This window comes from Leptonychotes weddellii, chromosome 4 (assembly GCF_054177405.1).
Source record: "Leptonychotes weddellii isolate Sample4059 chromosome 4, ASM5417740v2, whole genome shotgun sequence".
NCBI lineage: Eukaryota > Metazoa > Chordata > Mammalia > Carnivora > Phocidae > Leptonychotes > Leptonychotes weddellii.
Window position 1 is genome coordinate 122,056,599 of NC_138372.1, and position 14,768 is coordinate 122,071,366.

The 14,768-nt window shown below is 48.0% G+C and overlaps 1 protein-coding gene and 1 non-coding gene across 3 annotated transcripts; both read right to left on the reverse strand.

Annotated features, from left to right (window-relative positions):
- Window positions 1–2,950: 2,950 nt before the first annotated feature.
- HEY1 (hes related family bHLH transcription factor with YRPW motif 1) lies at window positions 2,951–7,052 on the reverse strand. 2 transcript variants are annotated; one of them, XM_006750494.3, is made up of 5 exons: window positions 6,581–7,052; window positions 6,250–6,325; window positions 6,040–6,123; window positions 5,667–5,748; window positions 2,951–4,756 (listed from the first exon to the last, which is right to left on the reverse strand). In XM_006750494.3, exons 1-5 carry the CDS (start codon window positions 6,667–6,669, stop codon window positions 4,173–4,175), a joined length of 915 nt encoding a protein of 304 aa, XP_006750557.1. In that variant the 5' UTR covers window positions 6,670–7,052; the 3' UTR covers window positions 2,951–4,172. The 2 variants fall into 2 exon arrangements, with proteins under 2 accessions (XP_006750557.1, XP_006750558.1); XM_006750495.3 differs by lacking the exons at window positions 5,667–5,748; window positions 6,040–6,123; window positions 6,250–6,325; window positions 6,581–7,052 and adding an exon at window positions 5,205–5,633 and having other exon boundaries at window positions 2,951–4,758.
- A 5,124-nt stretch (window positions 7,053–12,176) lies between these two features.
- LOC115938297 (U6 spliceosomal RNA) lies at window positions 12,177–12,288 on the reverse strand. The gene has a single exon (XR_004073445.1). It is a non-coding gene; the product is annotated as a U6 spliceosomal RNA (small nuclear RNA).
- Between the last annotated feature and the right edge of the window lie 2,480 nt (window positions 12,289–14,768).

The window sequence follows — 14,768 nt, forward strand, 5'->3', positions numbered from 1 at the left end:
AGAGGAAACCACCTTCAAGCTGCCTAAGTACTGCATTGTTTATGTTAGGTGGGTGTTTATCCATTAAGCGTATTCATAGGCCAGGCATGACAAAGATACTAGAAAATTCTAGCCCTCAGAGAGCCATTCTGATTAGAGCCCTAGAAGCTGAGGCCCAGTCTAACCTGCCCAGTCTTACTTGCAGACAGGCTTTGGTGAGTTAGTTTACCAACCCATATAAATTGGCCTGTTTCGCAAAAAAATCGAAAATTGGACATGTTCTCAAAAACTTGAAAGATCTAGCAACACTGGACCAAAATTCCAGTGTAGAAACCACTGGTGTGGCCCTTCAGACAGACTGTCAGATAGAAGATGCCGAAAACACGTGTTCCCTGGGTTGGCACCCACCAGCCTGCTGCCCTGGCATCCTTCCCCACTAGTGCTTGTCCCTGTATGTGCCCAGGACCCCCATCTAGTCCAACCACTTTATCTGACAGATAAGGAAAGCGGAGTCCAGAGAATTTTACCTTTTAAATGTAAAGGTCGCTCAATTAGGTAAAAGCAGAGCAAGAAGCAGAATTTAAGTCCTCTTTCCAAGACGTCCCCATCCCCCAGAGCTCTGGTTGTAAAAGAAATTGGGCCACATTTGAAGCAGTGTCTCAGATGATACTAGCTCTGAAGTTATTTTAATTATAAATCATCACTGGAAACTAATGAAGGCATCAAAGCTGCGATACTGGTTTAGACCAGAAGGGCTGGGGAAAGTGTAACTAGGAGGTAGAACATTTCCTGGGGGATTTTAAATACAAGGAATCTATATCTAAAATATCATGATTTTAGTGGGTAACAGAACAGGGGGGGAAAACTGAATAAAAATCACATCCTAATTTAACTATACTGAATAAATTAGAAATGACGCTTCTAGGTTTTTCTTTAAAAGAGTTTTTTTTTTTTTAAGATTTTTTATTTATTTATTTGAGAGAGAGAGAGAGCACAAGATGGGGGAGCGGGAGAGTGAGAAGCAGACTCCCCGCTGAGCAGGGAGCCCGATGCGGGACTCGATCCAGGGACTCCAGGATCATGACCTGAGCCGGAGGCAGTCGCTTAACCAACTGAGCCACCCAGGCGCCCTAAAAGAGTTTTTAATGCAAGAATTCTGCCCATCTCTCATTTGATGTTATTAATCCATGGTAATACATATAATGAAAATAAGTGAGTAATTATTGAGACCTTTCAAGATTCTTTGTGATGAACGATATTATTTTCTTCATAAGGGAATTTTATGGGCCATATAAAACGTTTTTGTTTACAGGGGTAGAAATATTATGAATGTATGTACTATTTTCACTCTTTCTCTTACTGCATCAATTCAGAATAGAAATGAGTTTTTTTACATTCATTTTTCTGCATACCACTGGCTTATCATTATAATTCCATCCTGTTTCCCAGGAAGATCCCATTCCACCTGCACTATCCCCAGAAACCTGTCACCTTGAAGGGGTTTAAAAAGAAAACCAAAACATTTCTTTGGAAGACTATGTAATCTTGAAAATGACCCCCCCCCGAGGCCCCTCCAAACAAAAAGAAATAATTACTAGCCAGATGAGGATACAGGGATCACTGATGTGATGAGCGGATCCTGCCACACGTCTCACCGATCCCCAGCGCTCTCTGTAGAGCCAGCAACAGGACGACAGGCTTTACTTTTGACCACATTAGCAACCCTCTAGGTTCCTAGGTACGAGGAAGAGAATCTAAGGCAGTCTGAGCACAATGCTGTTCAATAATGCTTTGATGCCATTTGAAATCACGGTTGCTAAAATTAAACTGACACTTGGCAGAAATTACCATGACACTTTCCATCACAGCATTATGACAGGCAGGAAGTGTCTGCACGGAACAGGCGGTGCTCAGAATGGAGCCGTGAATCCCGGGAGGGACCAACATGGGAGGCTGCATAGAGAAAGTCTGAGTGGAAGCTGAAGTTTGAGACCCACAATCCCAAAAGTGCTGCAGCTTCCATTCCCCTTGGAGAGACCCAGAAGTCGCTGCTCAAGTTCAAAGTCCAAACTTCTCTCTGCCTTCCTGTCTTCATTTTTTAATCAGAGCAATGAGGAGGAGCTCAGCGGTTGGGCAACGAAAAGGCTCTATTTTGTCATCTGCTAGAGTGGGTTTTCTCCCTCTCCTCCCCACCAACCTCGGGATCAAGGCAAACTTCGTCCAAGCCAGGAGACAGCACTCCCTAACTGGCAGGACTACTTTTCAGGCATTGGGAAGGCACCATTCTCCCCCCTGGGGCCCACATTACTGCCTCTGTTCTGGCAGCATTTTGTTCTAACCTAAAGCATATGTCAGCTTCCTCACTGCACAGCTCAGGAGTCAACTGCAACTAAAGGGTTAAGCAAATTCCTTGAAACAAGACAAGGAAAGCCTCCTGGAGCTGTGCAGGTGCAGAATTATGGCCTGCCACTGCTCATCATGCCCGATTCCCAAGCCCCTGCACAGGGTTTCAGAGATAGCAACGCTTCGCTTTTCTTGTTTTGCAGTTAAAAGAAAGAAAGAAAATGAAATAAATTTTCTGTTCTCTCAGCACAGAACTATGCACACAGTAGCTGCTCTCAGAAAAAAAAAAAATTTTTTTTGTTGAGTGGTCAACATGGTTTTAAAAGATTTCATCAGAGTTTTTTCCCACCCTGCATGTCCCAGTGTGACTTGACTTGAGGCTTCCTAGCCCCCACATGGCCGGCTCAGGGCAGATCGCCTAACGGAACAGTCAAAGGGCTGTGTCTCCTGGTGGGAGTCAGGCCAAAACTCTGCACCGTAATGCAGTCACCTTCTTCAACAGCAAAGTCACACAGTTTAGAATTCCAAAAATAATGAAGTCATTCAACCTAAGAAAACTGGTGGCCAGGCAAAATGAAAATGAGAGAAAATTTATCTCTTCTGAGCCAATAAAGGGAAAGGCCAAGGCTTGTAAGACATATACAGCAGAACAGTTTGTTCTTCCTTTTTTATTTAGTCACAACACATCAGTACAACAGAGGCCAAACCCAGTTCAGTGGAGGTCGTTTACATTACACCTGCTAAAAGAATAAACCTGTAAAATGATGCTTTTCTAGCCTGAACCAAATTAAACCAAAAGAAGGCCGCAAAGCCCTTTTGAATATCTCAACAACCACATTTCCATGCACCGAAAAGGAAAACACAACATAAAAATATCCAGTTAAAAGAAAACCTAGCAGTTCCGGGAAGAAGTAGGCTATGCATTTAACAGGTTCCACTGGACTGTTCCATTGACCGCTTGCCCCCTGAGATCACTTATCCATGTCAACACTTGTGAATTTGAGATCCGTGAGATTGCAACTTCACTGCATTGCTTGGGGCTGGTAAATGCAGGCATATTCTATGCAATTACCTTCTATCTCCTCCCCACCAACTCCAAATGGGGATCTGGCCTTCAAGTGGCTCTCTCCTACCTAAGCCAGAACTGACAAATCCTGGCAGATGACAGCAGTTGGTCGTATGGACTCAGAGCCCCTGATGGTTTATACACTCACCTGACTGCTGCAGGAGGCAGAGAATTAACTCATTTTCTTTCTTGGATAAAGCTGATCATCTGATTTGTCAACGCTTTGTTCAGAAATATAAAATTCAACATAGATCCTCCCCCACCCCCCACCCCCGCAAAAGAATATTATTTATACAACACCTTAACTGTCAAAATATTAACAAATAGCATCATGTTAACATTGAACTTAGTGGTTTGGAAAATTAATTCTAAAAACAGACTTCAACTATACAAGAAGAAAAACAGACCAAAATACTAAATGTTAAAATTCCCCAAACTTTGAGGCGAAAATGGGATCATTCTCAGACAGAGAGGTTTACAAAGTAATGAGGCATAGAACAAACCTATTACCAAGTGTTGATTTATACTCACTATTTCAGTTTAATGTGTGGAACAAAATTTAACAACTAGTTTTTTAAAACTGCTAATACATGACGTGATAAAAAAATATTAAAAAAAAAGAAAAAGTAAACCAACAAACCTTTAGTCTTTCAACAAAATTTATCTGAAAGTGTACCTTTTTCCTTTTTACTTTTACTGACGACTTTAAGGTGATGTTGGCAACAGCCCAGCTCAGCTGGGATTGTTAAGTGTTCCCTTCCCTCAATTCTACAGCATCAGTTCTTTAAAAAGCTCCAATCTCCGTCCCCCAAGGTCTATAGGGCTTGCCAAGGTTTGCTGCCTGCGTGGGTGCCGAAGGGCTCAGTGCATTGGGAGACAGTAAGTGAAAGGAGCCAAAGGAGAAGGGGAAGGCCGACAGGGAAGCCACCGAGGAGAGCAGGGGCGGCGAGAGTTTGGAGGCGGAGGTGACCACAGGGAGCACCGGTCCGAGGCCGCCGCTAGGGGGCGCCCGCAGAGCGGGCGCCTCCGGATGTGCCGAAGCCAACCTGCCCTGGTGGTGTGGTTCCGTGGGCGAGGCCGTGGTGCCAGTGTTCCCGTGGCCGTTCTGGGGCAGCAGCAGGGGATGCGCGACGTGCGGGTGATGTCCGAAGGCGCTCCCCCAGGGAATGTGTCCAAGGCCTGCATGGGCGCCACTGGCCGCCTCCCGCTGGGAGGCGTAGTTGTTAAGATGTGAGACCAGTCGAACTCGAAGGGGGTCAGAGGCATCTAGTCCTTCAATGATGCTCAGATAACGGGCAACTTCTGCCAGGCACTCCCGAAACCCCAAACTCCGATAGTCCATAGCAAGGGCGTGTGCGTCAAAATAGCCTGAGGGAAAGAACAAAAGAAAAACCTCAAGGCTTTGCTCATTTCCCGCATGTCTTCAATACCAAAAGGCAGCTCTTCCTGGCAGAGAAATACCTACAACCTTAAAAACGGCACATACGGGTTCTTATGAAGGTCCAAATACTCTGGAGTCGACCAAAGTCTTTGCATTAATCAACAGGAGAAGTATGTCTTTGCTAATGCAAGTTCAAAGCCCAATTAGAAGCTGCTGAGCAGAAAGTGGAATTATACCCTACCAGCAGATGAAACTATGTTCATTCCTTTAATGTTTTCCCCCAACAACAACAAAAAATACATCAAGGACAGAAAAACCACAGAGCAGTGAAATTCATTAGACACACAGATGTAAGTTATCATCATGGAGCTTTTAGGCACTTGGTCCTGAGTAAAGTATTTTCCGGCTGGAGACAGACACACAGACCCTGGTCTCCTATCTTCTGTTAGGGTTTCTCTAATTAACCACAACAGGTTTCTTTCCTCAAGAGTCATGTAGGAGCTTTCTTTTTTTTTTTAAATGCTGTCAATAAAATTATAACCATATACTTAAAAAAATAAGTCTTTTTCTCAAGATGTCAATAAACAAATGTGGTGAGAGCTACCTGATTTTAATCAGGACTGTCACAACTTTAGGGCACCTCACACATAAAAGGTATTCTCCAAGAGAAGGTGCATTAGCTTGCTCTGAAGAGGACTGGGGTGATGAATTCACTGGAGAAAATCCTCTGTGCATTTGAAAATGCCCTGACAGGCAACTGTACACGCCACACCATTCTCTCCCCACCCCCAAAGCACACAGCAAAAAATAAGGCAGCGACTGCACCAACGCTGGCCTGCTGCAGCTGCTCATTCTACCCAGAACACTCAGGGCCGCCAGGAGACTAGTGAGATGTACCTTTCCCTCCTGCAGTGTGCAGCATTTTCAGGTGATCCACGGTCATCTGCAAGATTTCGGCTTTTTCTAGCTTAGCAGATCCCTAGAGAAGAGCATGGCAAAAAAACAAAAATAAAAAAATGATTGGGCACCAAGTGCCTTTGGGGAACAGCTTAAAATAGATATGCATGTATATGCTCTGCAAATCATAAACGTACAAACTAAAGCAAAATGGGTTGTCTTCGCAAAATATGTTGGAATCTGTATATGATTCATCTCTGGTGCAAGCAATATGGTTATTTTTCGAGACACAGATAAGGTTGAGATTAACGAGGGGAAGGATTCCGAAGGTGTGGACAGCTACGCTGAGAGCTCTACCCACTTTCTCCATTACCTGTTTCTCAAAAGCACTGGGTACCAGCCGCCTCAGCTCAGACAAACTGTTATTAATCCGGTCCCGTCGGCGCTTCTCAATGATCTGTAGAAAGCGGACAAAACAAAGGAGGATATTTCCATCAAGACTGTAAATTTCAAAATGAAGCAAGGTAGTTCTTTCCATTAATTAATAACAAAACAAAACAAGAAGCACTGGAAAGAGACTCACGCCTCTTCGTCGTTTCCTGGCCAAGATCTGTGAAGATGTAGTTGGGGACATGGAACCTAGAGCCGAACTCAAGTTTCTGCATGAGGGGGAAAAAACAAGAATCGCTGTTAAGCGAGGGGATGTGATACGAGGGGTCTCCCGCACGCCCTCCCCGCACTCAGACTGTTTTGCCAACTTGGGTTTGGAAGCGCTGGGGGGTCCCTCACGCCGGACGGTGGCCGGACCGAGATGCGCAGAGGTCAGTGGAGGGCACCGACGTGCCCCGGGCCTTCGCCGGCTGTCACCGCGGCCAGCCTCCTGCCCGGGTTCCGCGCTGCCGCGGCCAACTCACCCATTCTCATCCGCACTCTCCTTTTCCACTTCGATGGTCTCGTCCAGCTCGCTATCCGAGGAGCTGTACTCGGGGTGGGCTCGCTTCATGCTGGCTGCGCGGGGGCTCCGGGGGAGGGTCGGCGCGGCGGGCAGGGAGGAGTTAACAGCAGCGGCGCCTCTCCGCGCTCGGGGGCTCGCGTTCCGCACACACTGATCCCGCTCACGCTCTGCCTCCGGTTAAAATTCAACCATCCCTTTCCCACGCTGCGCCCCTACTCAGGTCCCGGGGGAGGGCAGGAGGGGTGGAGGAGGCGGGCGAGGGGGCGGAGAGGCGGGGCGGTGGCTCCTGGGCAACAGCCTCCCCTCCGCCAACCCGGCTTCTCGCTCCGTTGATTGGCAGCCGCTCCGGGGAGGGACCAGAGCGAGGCTCGGGGCGAGGGCGAACCCCGCCCCCGCCCTCCACGCCGGCCCCTGCCCGGCGGCGGTGCGTCGGCTCCGCGGGGGCTCCGCTGGGTCTCCGCTGGTGGGGGGGCGGGGATGGTGGGGAAGAGGAGGCGCGGCGGCTGTGGGCCGGCGGCGGGCAGGCGGGGGAGGCCGGGCCGGGACACAAGCCCGCCGACGGCCGCGGCCCCGCCCCGCCCCGCGCGCCCCCATTGGCCTGGCCGCACGCCAGGGCCGCGCCTGCAGCGCCGCCGGTGAGCCGCACGCGCCGCGGGCCGTGGGAAAGTGCCGGCGCCACGGCCGCCAGCCAATCCGGGCGGCCGGCGGCGGCGACGGCGGCCGCGCTGGCGGCGGCGGCGGCGGCGCTGGGCGTCCGCATGAATGGAGAAGAATGGGCAGACGGGGGAGCGGGGCCGCGCGAGGGCGCGCCGGCGGGGGCTGGGCGGCCGCGGGCCGGGCCCCCCGTGTGAACCTGTAATCGGAGCCCGGGCGCCGGGCGGCCCCGGAAACCGCCGCCCTGAGCCGCGGTAAATCTCGGCTGCGGGGCCACCCGTGCCCGGCGGCGGGAGGCGCGCGCCGCTGGCGGAGCCGGGCCCGATGCACCTGGCCGGGTGGCGCGCCGGCCGCCCGGCGGGGGCCGCAGGGCGCCGGGAGAGCAGAGCCCGTGCTCCGCCGCAGTGGCCACCAGCAAGACGTGGTTTCTGGGGATGTCCTTTTTCGTTTTGGGGGGAACCGTGTCCCCACATGCAACCAGTCTCGCTTCTGCAGCGCTTCCCATCCTCCAGAGTGGAATGAGTACCCTGTGCATCTAATTTCCGGGCAAGTGGAACGCTTGTTTTCTCGGCTGACTAGGTGGAAAAAAAAAAAAAAAAAGACCCCTGGGGATATCCATTATGGGTTTTTGTTTTGTTTTGTTTTTTGTTTCCAGGCTTTGGCGGCCAGATCCTCTCAGCGGGCGACAGGGTGGCGGGGCTGGGCATTTGCGTCTGAGGCCGCCCTCGCTGCGGGAATGCACGTCTCTGACCCTTACACACACGCGCGCATACACACACACACACACACACAGCACATCTCCGGCTTGGGTTCTTGGCGTGTACTCGGAGCTCTACAAAGTTACCGAAGTCCTCCAGAAGATACTTGGGGTAAAAAATTGTGTATCTCTGGCCTGATGCCCTATTCGAGGATTTGTAGAAGCAGCCGGATGGGTGTTTTGAATTTGGAAATCCATGGTTCTCTATCCCTTACAAAGGAGCAGAGCAATTGGTATTCCTCCGGGGTCCATTCTTTGGCTGCTGACCTTGCAGTCCTGTCAGTGAGGGAGCACTTGATAGATATTGAGGATAAGAAATATTTTCTCACTTTTACAAATAGCCTCTCCGTTTCTGTCCCTCCTTAATTCGTGATCCCAATGCCATCTTAACACATTTTAGGCGCCACACCCTCTGAATGGCCTGAGCCTAATATGTGTGTTCGATTTTAACCCCTCACCTCCACATACATATTATTCCACCTCCTGACTCCCACTGAACTCTTACTTCACCTTCACCTCCAGCCCCTCAGCCCTTCCTTCTGGCCTCCTCTGCTTCCCTCTCTAGGCTGGGTCCCTCCATCATGCCATGTTGGATTTTTTTCTTGCTGGCACACCAAACGCCCTTGCTGCCTGATATCCCCCTGCATGCCACTTGCCAGTTGTCCACCCAAGACCAATCCCATTATCTGCTTACTCTGCCCATACTCACAGGTAAGAGTTCTTTGGGGGTTGCTAGAGGTGCAGCCTCCCAAGCTCCTTTCCAACCTCCACAGTCTTCAGCCAATCATATTGCTCACTGCCACCTGCCTCTTCCCCCACCCCTGGAACCTAATGGTCCCCAGGCATAGGAAACCCTCCACCACTCACCTCTGCCTTCCAGAAGTCCCTCTAACATTCAGTTTCTTCCCCCAACGTGACAGGCCACCTACCCCAGAAATTAGCGTGTCCACTTCCCCTCTGTGATTCCGTGGTCCCCAGACTCTGGAATCTACAGTGAGTGAGCCTTTCCTGCTTTGGCCCATTCTTGCTGCCTTGCAGGGGCATGGGCAGGCTGCCGATAAGGCCTGAGAATGTTGTGGTGACCCAAGAGTGGTACGGCCCCCACCCTCCTGGAACTCACATCCTCGGAGCTGGGGGGGGGGTTGAGAGTTAGATAATGCTTAGGTGAAATCGCTGTAGATATGCTAATGTTTGGAAGCACCTTTTGCTAGGGAAAAACAAGGGGGTGAAGATACTTCATGAGGTCTGGAAAGGACTTTTCTGAGTTTGGGAAGGCACTTAAGAACTAGGGAGTTCTGTTAGAGCCACAAAAGAAAGGGCTGAGGCCCTGCCATGGGTAGAGAGTTGGACTGAGAGTATGAGGCCCGGTTTTCCACCACTTGCAGAGTACAGGGGATTTATCCCAGGAGGCCTGGAGTAAAGAACTGCTGTAAACTTCTTAGCAGTCCCCAGAGAGCAAGACACACCCTGCAAAAGCAAACCCCTCTCCAACCGAAGTGGGGCTGTGTAGACCTGGCCCCTCAGGAAAGGGCCTTTTCCCAATTTCGGTGGGGAGGGAGTGTTTTTCATAATTCACCCGTCCTGTGGTACCAGCCTTTTCAGATTTGCACACAGGCCCCTTTCCCTGCCTGTCTGTGGAACCCGGGTTTATTTATCCACTTATATCCAGCGGGTTACCTTTCTCTGTGTTCTCTTGCAGAAGGGATGCTGCAGACGCCCTGGAAGACATAGATACTCCATATTTTGGAATTCACTCACAGGGCCAGGCCAGGGTGGGGCCTTCCCACAGGTGAACCAGTGAGACCTCCAGAGGGAAAGAGCCCATTCTCAAACTCAGTTCCAGCATTTCTGTATGAAAGAAGATTAAGGGTGGCCAACTGGCTGGAAAGGACAAAAACAGTGGCTGGGTAGGGAACCGCCCAGGAAAAAGCCCTGAGTCTTCAATTGTCCATTCCTCAGAGGTTTGGCTACTGTCAGGGTCCCCACTTGGGTGTCCTGGATGAGGCCCTTTCTCTGTCAGTTTGTTAGTGAGTGCAGGCGATCATGACTGTAAATGCTAGAAATGGTATGCAGGAAGGCCGAGACTATACCAGCGCCCCCCAAAAAGAGAGGGGCTACCTCACTCTGGTCTTTTAGGCAAGTTGCTTTATCCAATCTGAAGCAAAATACCTTTGTTAAACTCACTTTTTCGTGAAGTCAGCCAGTGTTTGAGGCATCTGAGTCTTGCTTGTTTATGTAGTCACTTGACACACATGTATAAAGCCCCTACTATGCGCTGGGCACTGGGCCAGGCCTGGAGCAATGAGCAGAAAAGCCACAGTCTTGATCAAGCTGCTCACAAGAGTGTTTGGTAAAGATGCAGTCAGATCAGCCTTGGCTGCACAACAGCGGGCAAGTTACTCAACCTCTTTAAACCCTGATTCTCATATCTGTAAAATGGGGATATTAATAATGATTTTCCGATGCCACAGATTACATAAGATCAGTTCTATCAAGCGTTTTAATGGTGCTGGGCCAAGAGGAAGCACTTAATAAACAGCAGCTGTCGTTATGAGCTATTAATATACCTGATTTACCAATGAGTAAACTGAGCACTGGGTTACCCCTCAGTTTTCTTCTGATAACTCTGTTACACATCTAATGAGGTTGAAAGGAGGACAAAATAATTCTCTACTAATTGGATATATTACAAAACAGTCTCGGGCGCCTGGGTGGCTCAGCTGGATAGGCGACCGCCTTCGGCTCAGGTCATGATCCCAGGGTCCTGGGATCGAGTCCCACATCGGGCTCCCTGCTCAGCAGGGAGTCTGCTTCTCCTTCTGACCCTCTCTCCCCTCATGTTCTCTCTCACTCTCTCTCTCTCTCAAATAAATAAATAAAAATCTTAAAAAAAAAAAACAGTTTCTAGAAAGTAATATCCTTTAGAGATGACGAGAAAGAACCAGTGCTTTTTGCTAAGAGCACTAGATTATTTTGAGTAGAGCTTAAAAATAAGCATCTGCTATACATTATTAGTGAAAGTTGTGCTTTTTGAGTTTCTTATTAAGGAACATCCCCTGAGCATGCGGTGATATAAATTTGTGTATAAATAAGTTGCATAGTTACGGCGTTCAGAGATGGCTCCTTTAGGAGAACACCCCAAATCAGAACCCACAAGATGGAGTCGCCCAAAACCGTCATACCAAAATTTTGACCGAATGCCAGTTTCCCTCTGTGCCTCATGCTTGCTGCCCTCTGTGGATGCTGCCTCGCGCGCCAGATTGCCTTGTGGCCTGTCATGCCACGCAAAAGTGCATTTCCACTATCAACTCCCCTAATTGAGGTCAGATGTAAGACGCCTTGGTGCTCGCCCCGGGGGGATTGCTTAATTGGAAAGCCAGCAGGCAGCGGTGTGGTGCTGGGGAGGAGGAGAGCATTCCAAGCTGCCTGCTGGGTTTGAGGGACCCTTTCCTAGCTGTGCATACCTCTCTCCTCCCAGCCTGCTTCCTCATCTAGAAATAAAAATAATCCTTCAGCTTTTGCTTTTTTTTTTTTTGAAAGGGAAAATGAGACAAAGCATTTTGTAAAATACTGCGCACATGTTACGTCTTATTGCTTGAGTTATGATGATGGTGGTGGTCATAACACGGGCTGCTCATCCTGAGCTTTGTTGGGCCACCTAAGAGGCTTCTGTAAGTCTTGCTCCTGCCAGAGAATTCCTTCAGGATGAGCCACTCCGTCTTTCAAAAGCGGCGGCGGTGGGGGGGATGGGGGGAGGTGGTATTTAAAATGCTAAAGTGAATTTCACAGACCATTAATCTCTCAAGACTCTGTAAATAAAAGACCATTAATCTCTCAAGACTGTTTTCAAATACATTTGGGAAGTTCTTGGAGATATCAGGACACAGGAGAGCATGAATGGGTCTCCTGTGTAGACCTGGCCCCTAAGAAGTCCTTAGTAAGGAATCCTCATTGGCATGTGTCTAACTCAGCAACTCAGCGCTTCCCAAACTTTTGACCCATAAGAAAATGAAGCACAAGTGAAAAGCAACTTAATAAAAAGTATTGTTGAGTTCTGGAAATAATATAACTTCTGCTTTGAAAGTTCTTTGCTAACTAATCTGTGAGACCAATTCCTTCGAGAAATTTATAAATACTTTTTTGTTTCAATATGGGACACTTGACGAATTTTGTGTTGTTACCCTTGTGCTGGGGCCATGCTAATCTTCTCTGCATAAATTCTTTTTAATAACAAACATTTTTATGGCACTTACCGTATGCCAGGCACAGTTTTAAAAACTTTATATATGATTAATTGAATCCTCACACTAAACCAGGAAGGAGGAATTATTATCTTTCTTAGTTTTCAAAGAGGAAGACCAGGCAGAGAAAAGTAGGAAATTCGCCCAAAATCATATCTGACTCCCTGCTAGTGGTTTGATTCCATGACGCCCTCTTTTCCTCAAAGAGTAATTTCCAGAGCATTCTTTTCTCAATTAAAATGATGCAAATAGTAATTTACAACATACTGTTTGCTCAAAGTAATTCAAATACTCATTTGTAGTGTATTCTTTTCACGATTTAAATGATTCAGCTACTTTTTATTTCCAGACTTTCAAGACCGCTCTGGATACAATTGAGATAAATCTTAAGGTGTCACAAAAGCAAGTTTGTGAATGACTCCTCTGAACTTGGGCCCAGTTGCCTTCAGGGGAAGAGAAGGCCTGTGTTCCTAGTGGCCTAGGTGCCCATACAACACTACCCCAGTGAGGCCTGCAACTTCACTAGATCCTGTTTCTAAGTATTTCGTAATTTAGCACTTTTGTGCTCATAGATACTTATAAATAAATCTTAAATGATTTTAAATTATTAAAATGCAGAGTGTGGCAGGAGGTTCCAGGTGAAGTCCAAACCAGAACTCACAGACTCTGTCTTTGAAAATAGCAGGTGTTGGGCGCCTGGGTGCCTCAGTTGGTTAAGCGACTGCCTTCGGCTCAGGTCATGATCCTGGAGTCCCGGGATCGAGTCCCACATTGGGCTCCCTGCTCGGCAGGGAGTCTGCTTCTCCCTCTGACCCTCCCCCCTCTCATGCTCTCTCTATCTCATTCTCTCTCAAATGAATAAATAAAATCTTTAAAAAAAAGAAAATAGCAGGTGCGATCCACCTAGCTTGTCTGTGTCCCTGAATTGATAGGCACTGGAGCTCTGGTTTTAGATGGAAAGGAATGTTGTTGGGTTTTTGTTTGTTTTGTTACATTTCAATTTAGGGGCCCCAGGCAGAGATGAGGAAGAAAAGAAGAATTGAGGGGATCAATTTTGAGTCTCAGTAGAGAGAAGGATTAGGACCAGAAGCTGAAGGAGCTGTTTACGTGATTATTCTGGTGAAAAAATAATGCTGACCAGCACCCCAGTAACATGATTCAGGGTTGGGAAGGGGTCATTCTGCAACCCGCACCCCACCCCTCCATGCACACTTACCACCAAATGGCACTGTGAGGGTACAGGGTAATGCACCAAGGGGGGAGGCTGGGGGGCTTGGCAGAGCAGCAGGCTTAAGGGGGACCTGGTACTGATGAACTCAGTCCTGAACATCGATGGGGCACTGCCCAGGTAGGGCTGAGAACTTAGGGGTCAAAAGGAAGGGTTCAATTGTAATCTGGGTATTAATGTGACATTGTTTATACCCAAAGGCTAATGGGGCCAGGCAACATTCCAATTACAAGAGGGAAAATGAAGTGAAAGGTGTTTGGATATGATCCCTGCTATGTACTGAATTGTGTCCCCCTGAAACTCATATATTGAAGCCCTAACCCCCAATGTGATGGTATTTGGAGATGGGGCCTTTAGGAAGTAGTTAGGTTTTTTGTTTGTTTGTTTTGTTTTGTTGGCGGGGAAGAGGGGCAGAGAGACTCTTAAGCAGGCTCCATGCCTAGTGCAGAGCCCGACACAGGGCTAGATCTCACGACCGTAAGATCATGACCTGAGCATAAATCAAGAGTTGGATGCTTAACTGATCTGAGCCACCCAGGTGACACAGAAGTAGGTAGGTTTAAATGAGGTCATAGAGTGGAGCCCTCATGATGGGATTAGTGCCCTTATAAGAAGAGACACCAGAGACCTTGCTCTCTCTCTCTCTCTCTGCTATGTGAGGACACATTGAAAAGACAGCCTTCTGCAATCCAGGAAAAGTGAAAAAATAAATTTGTGCTGTTTAAGCCACCCTATCTATGGTATTTCGCTATGGCAGCCCAAACTGAGAAAATTCCTATTTCAAAACTTATAGAACGTCAATATATCTCTGTGAGTAGGCATTTCTGTTATAGATGTGTTCTATTTCACAGCTTTTAGAATATGTTTTCCTTTTCAGTAATTGAAAGAGCTAAACACAAAGTTTTTACAAATGTTTCCCACTTAAAAGGCCCCATTTTTATAACATCAAAGATATTTTTCTATTTTTCAGTGACTTTTCTTTTTAAAATATCTTATTAATTATAATTTAATGAGATCAGATAAGTGTTTTTTTCCCCAAAATGGCAAAGGGCTTAGTTTTTCTGGTTAGTATCACCATTTTTTTAAAGATTTTATTTATTTATTTGACAGAGAGAGAGAGAGAGGGAGAGAACACAAGTTGGGGGAGCGGCAGAGGGAGAAGCAGACTACCCGCTGAGCAGAGAGCCCGATGTGGGGCTCGATCCCAGGACCCTGGGACCATGACCTGAGCCGAAGGCAGACGCCCAACCGACTGAGCCACCCAGGC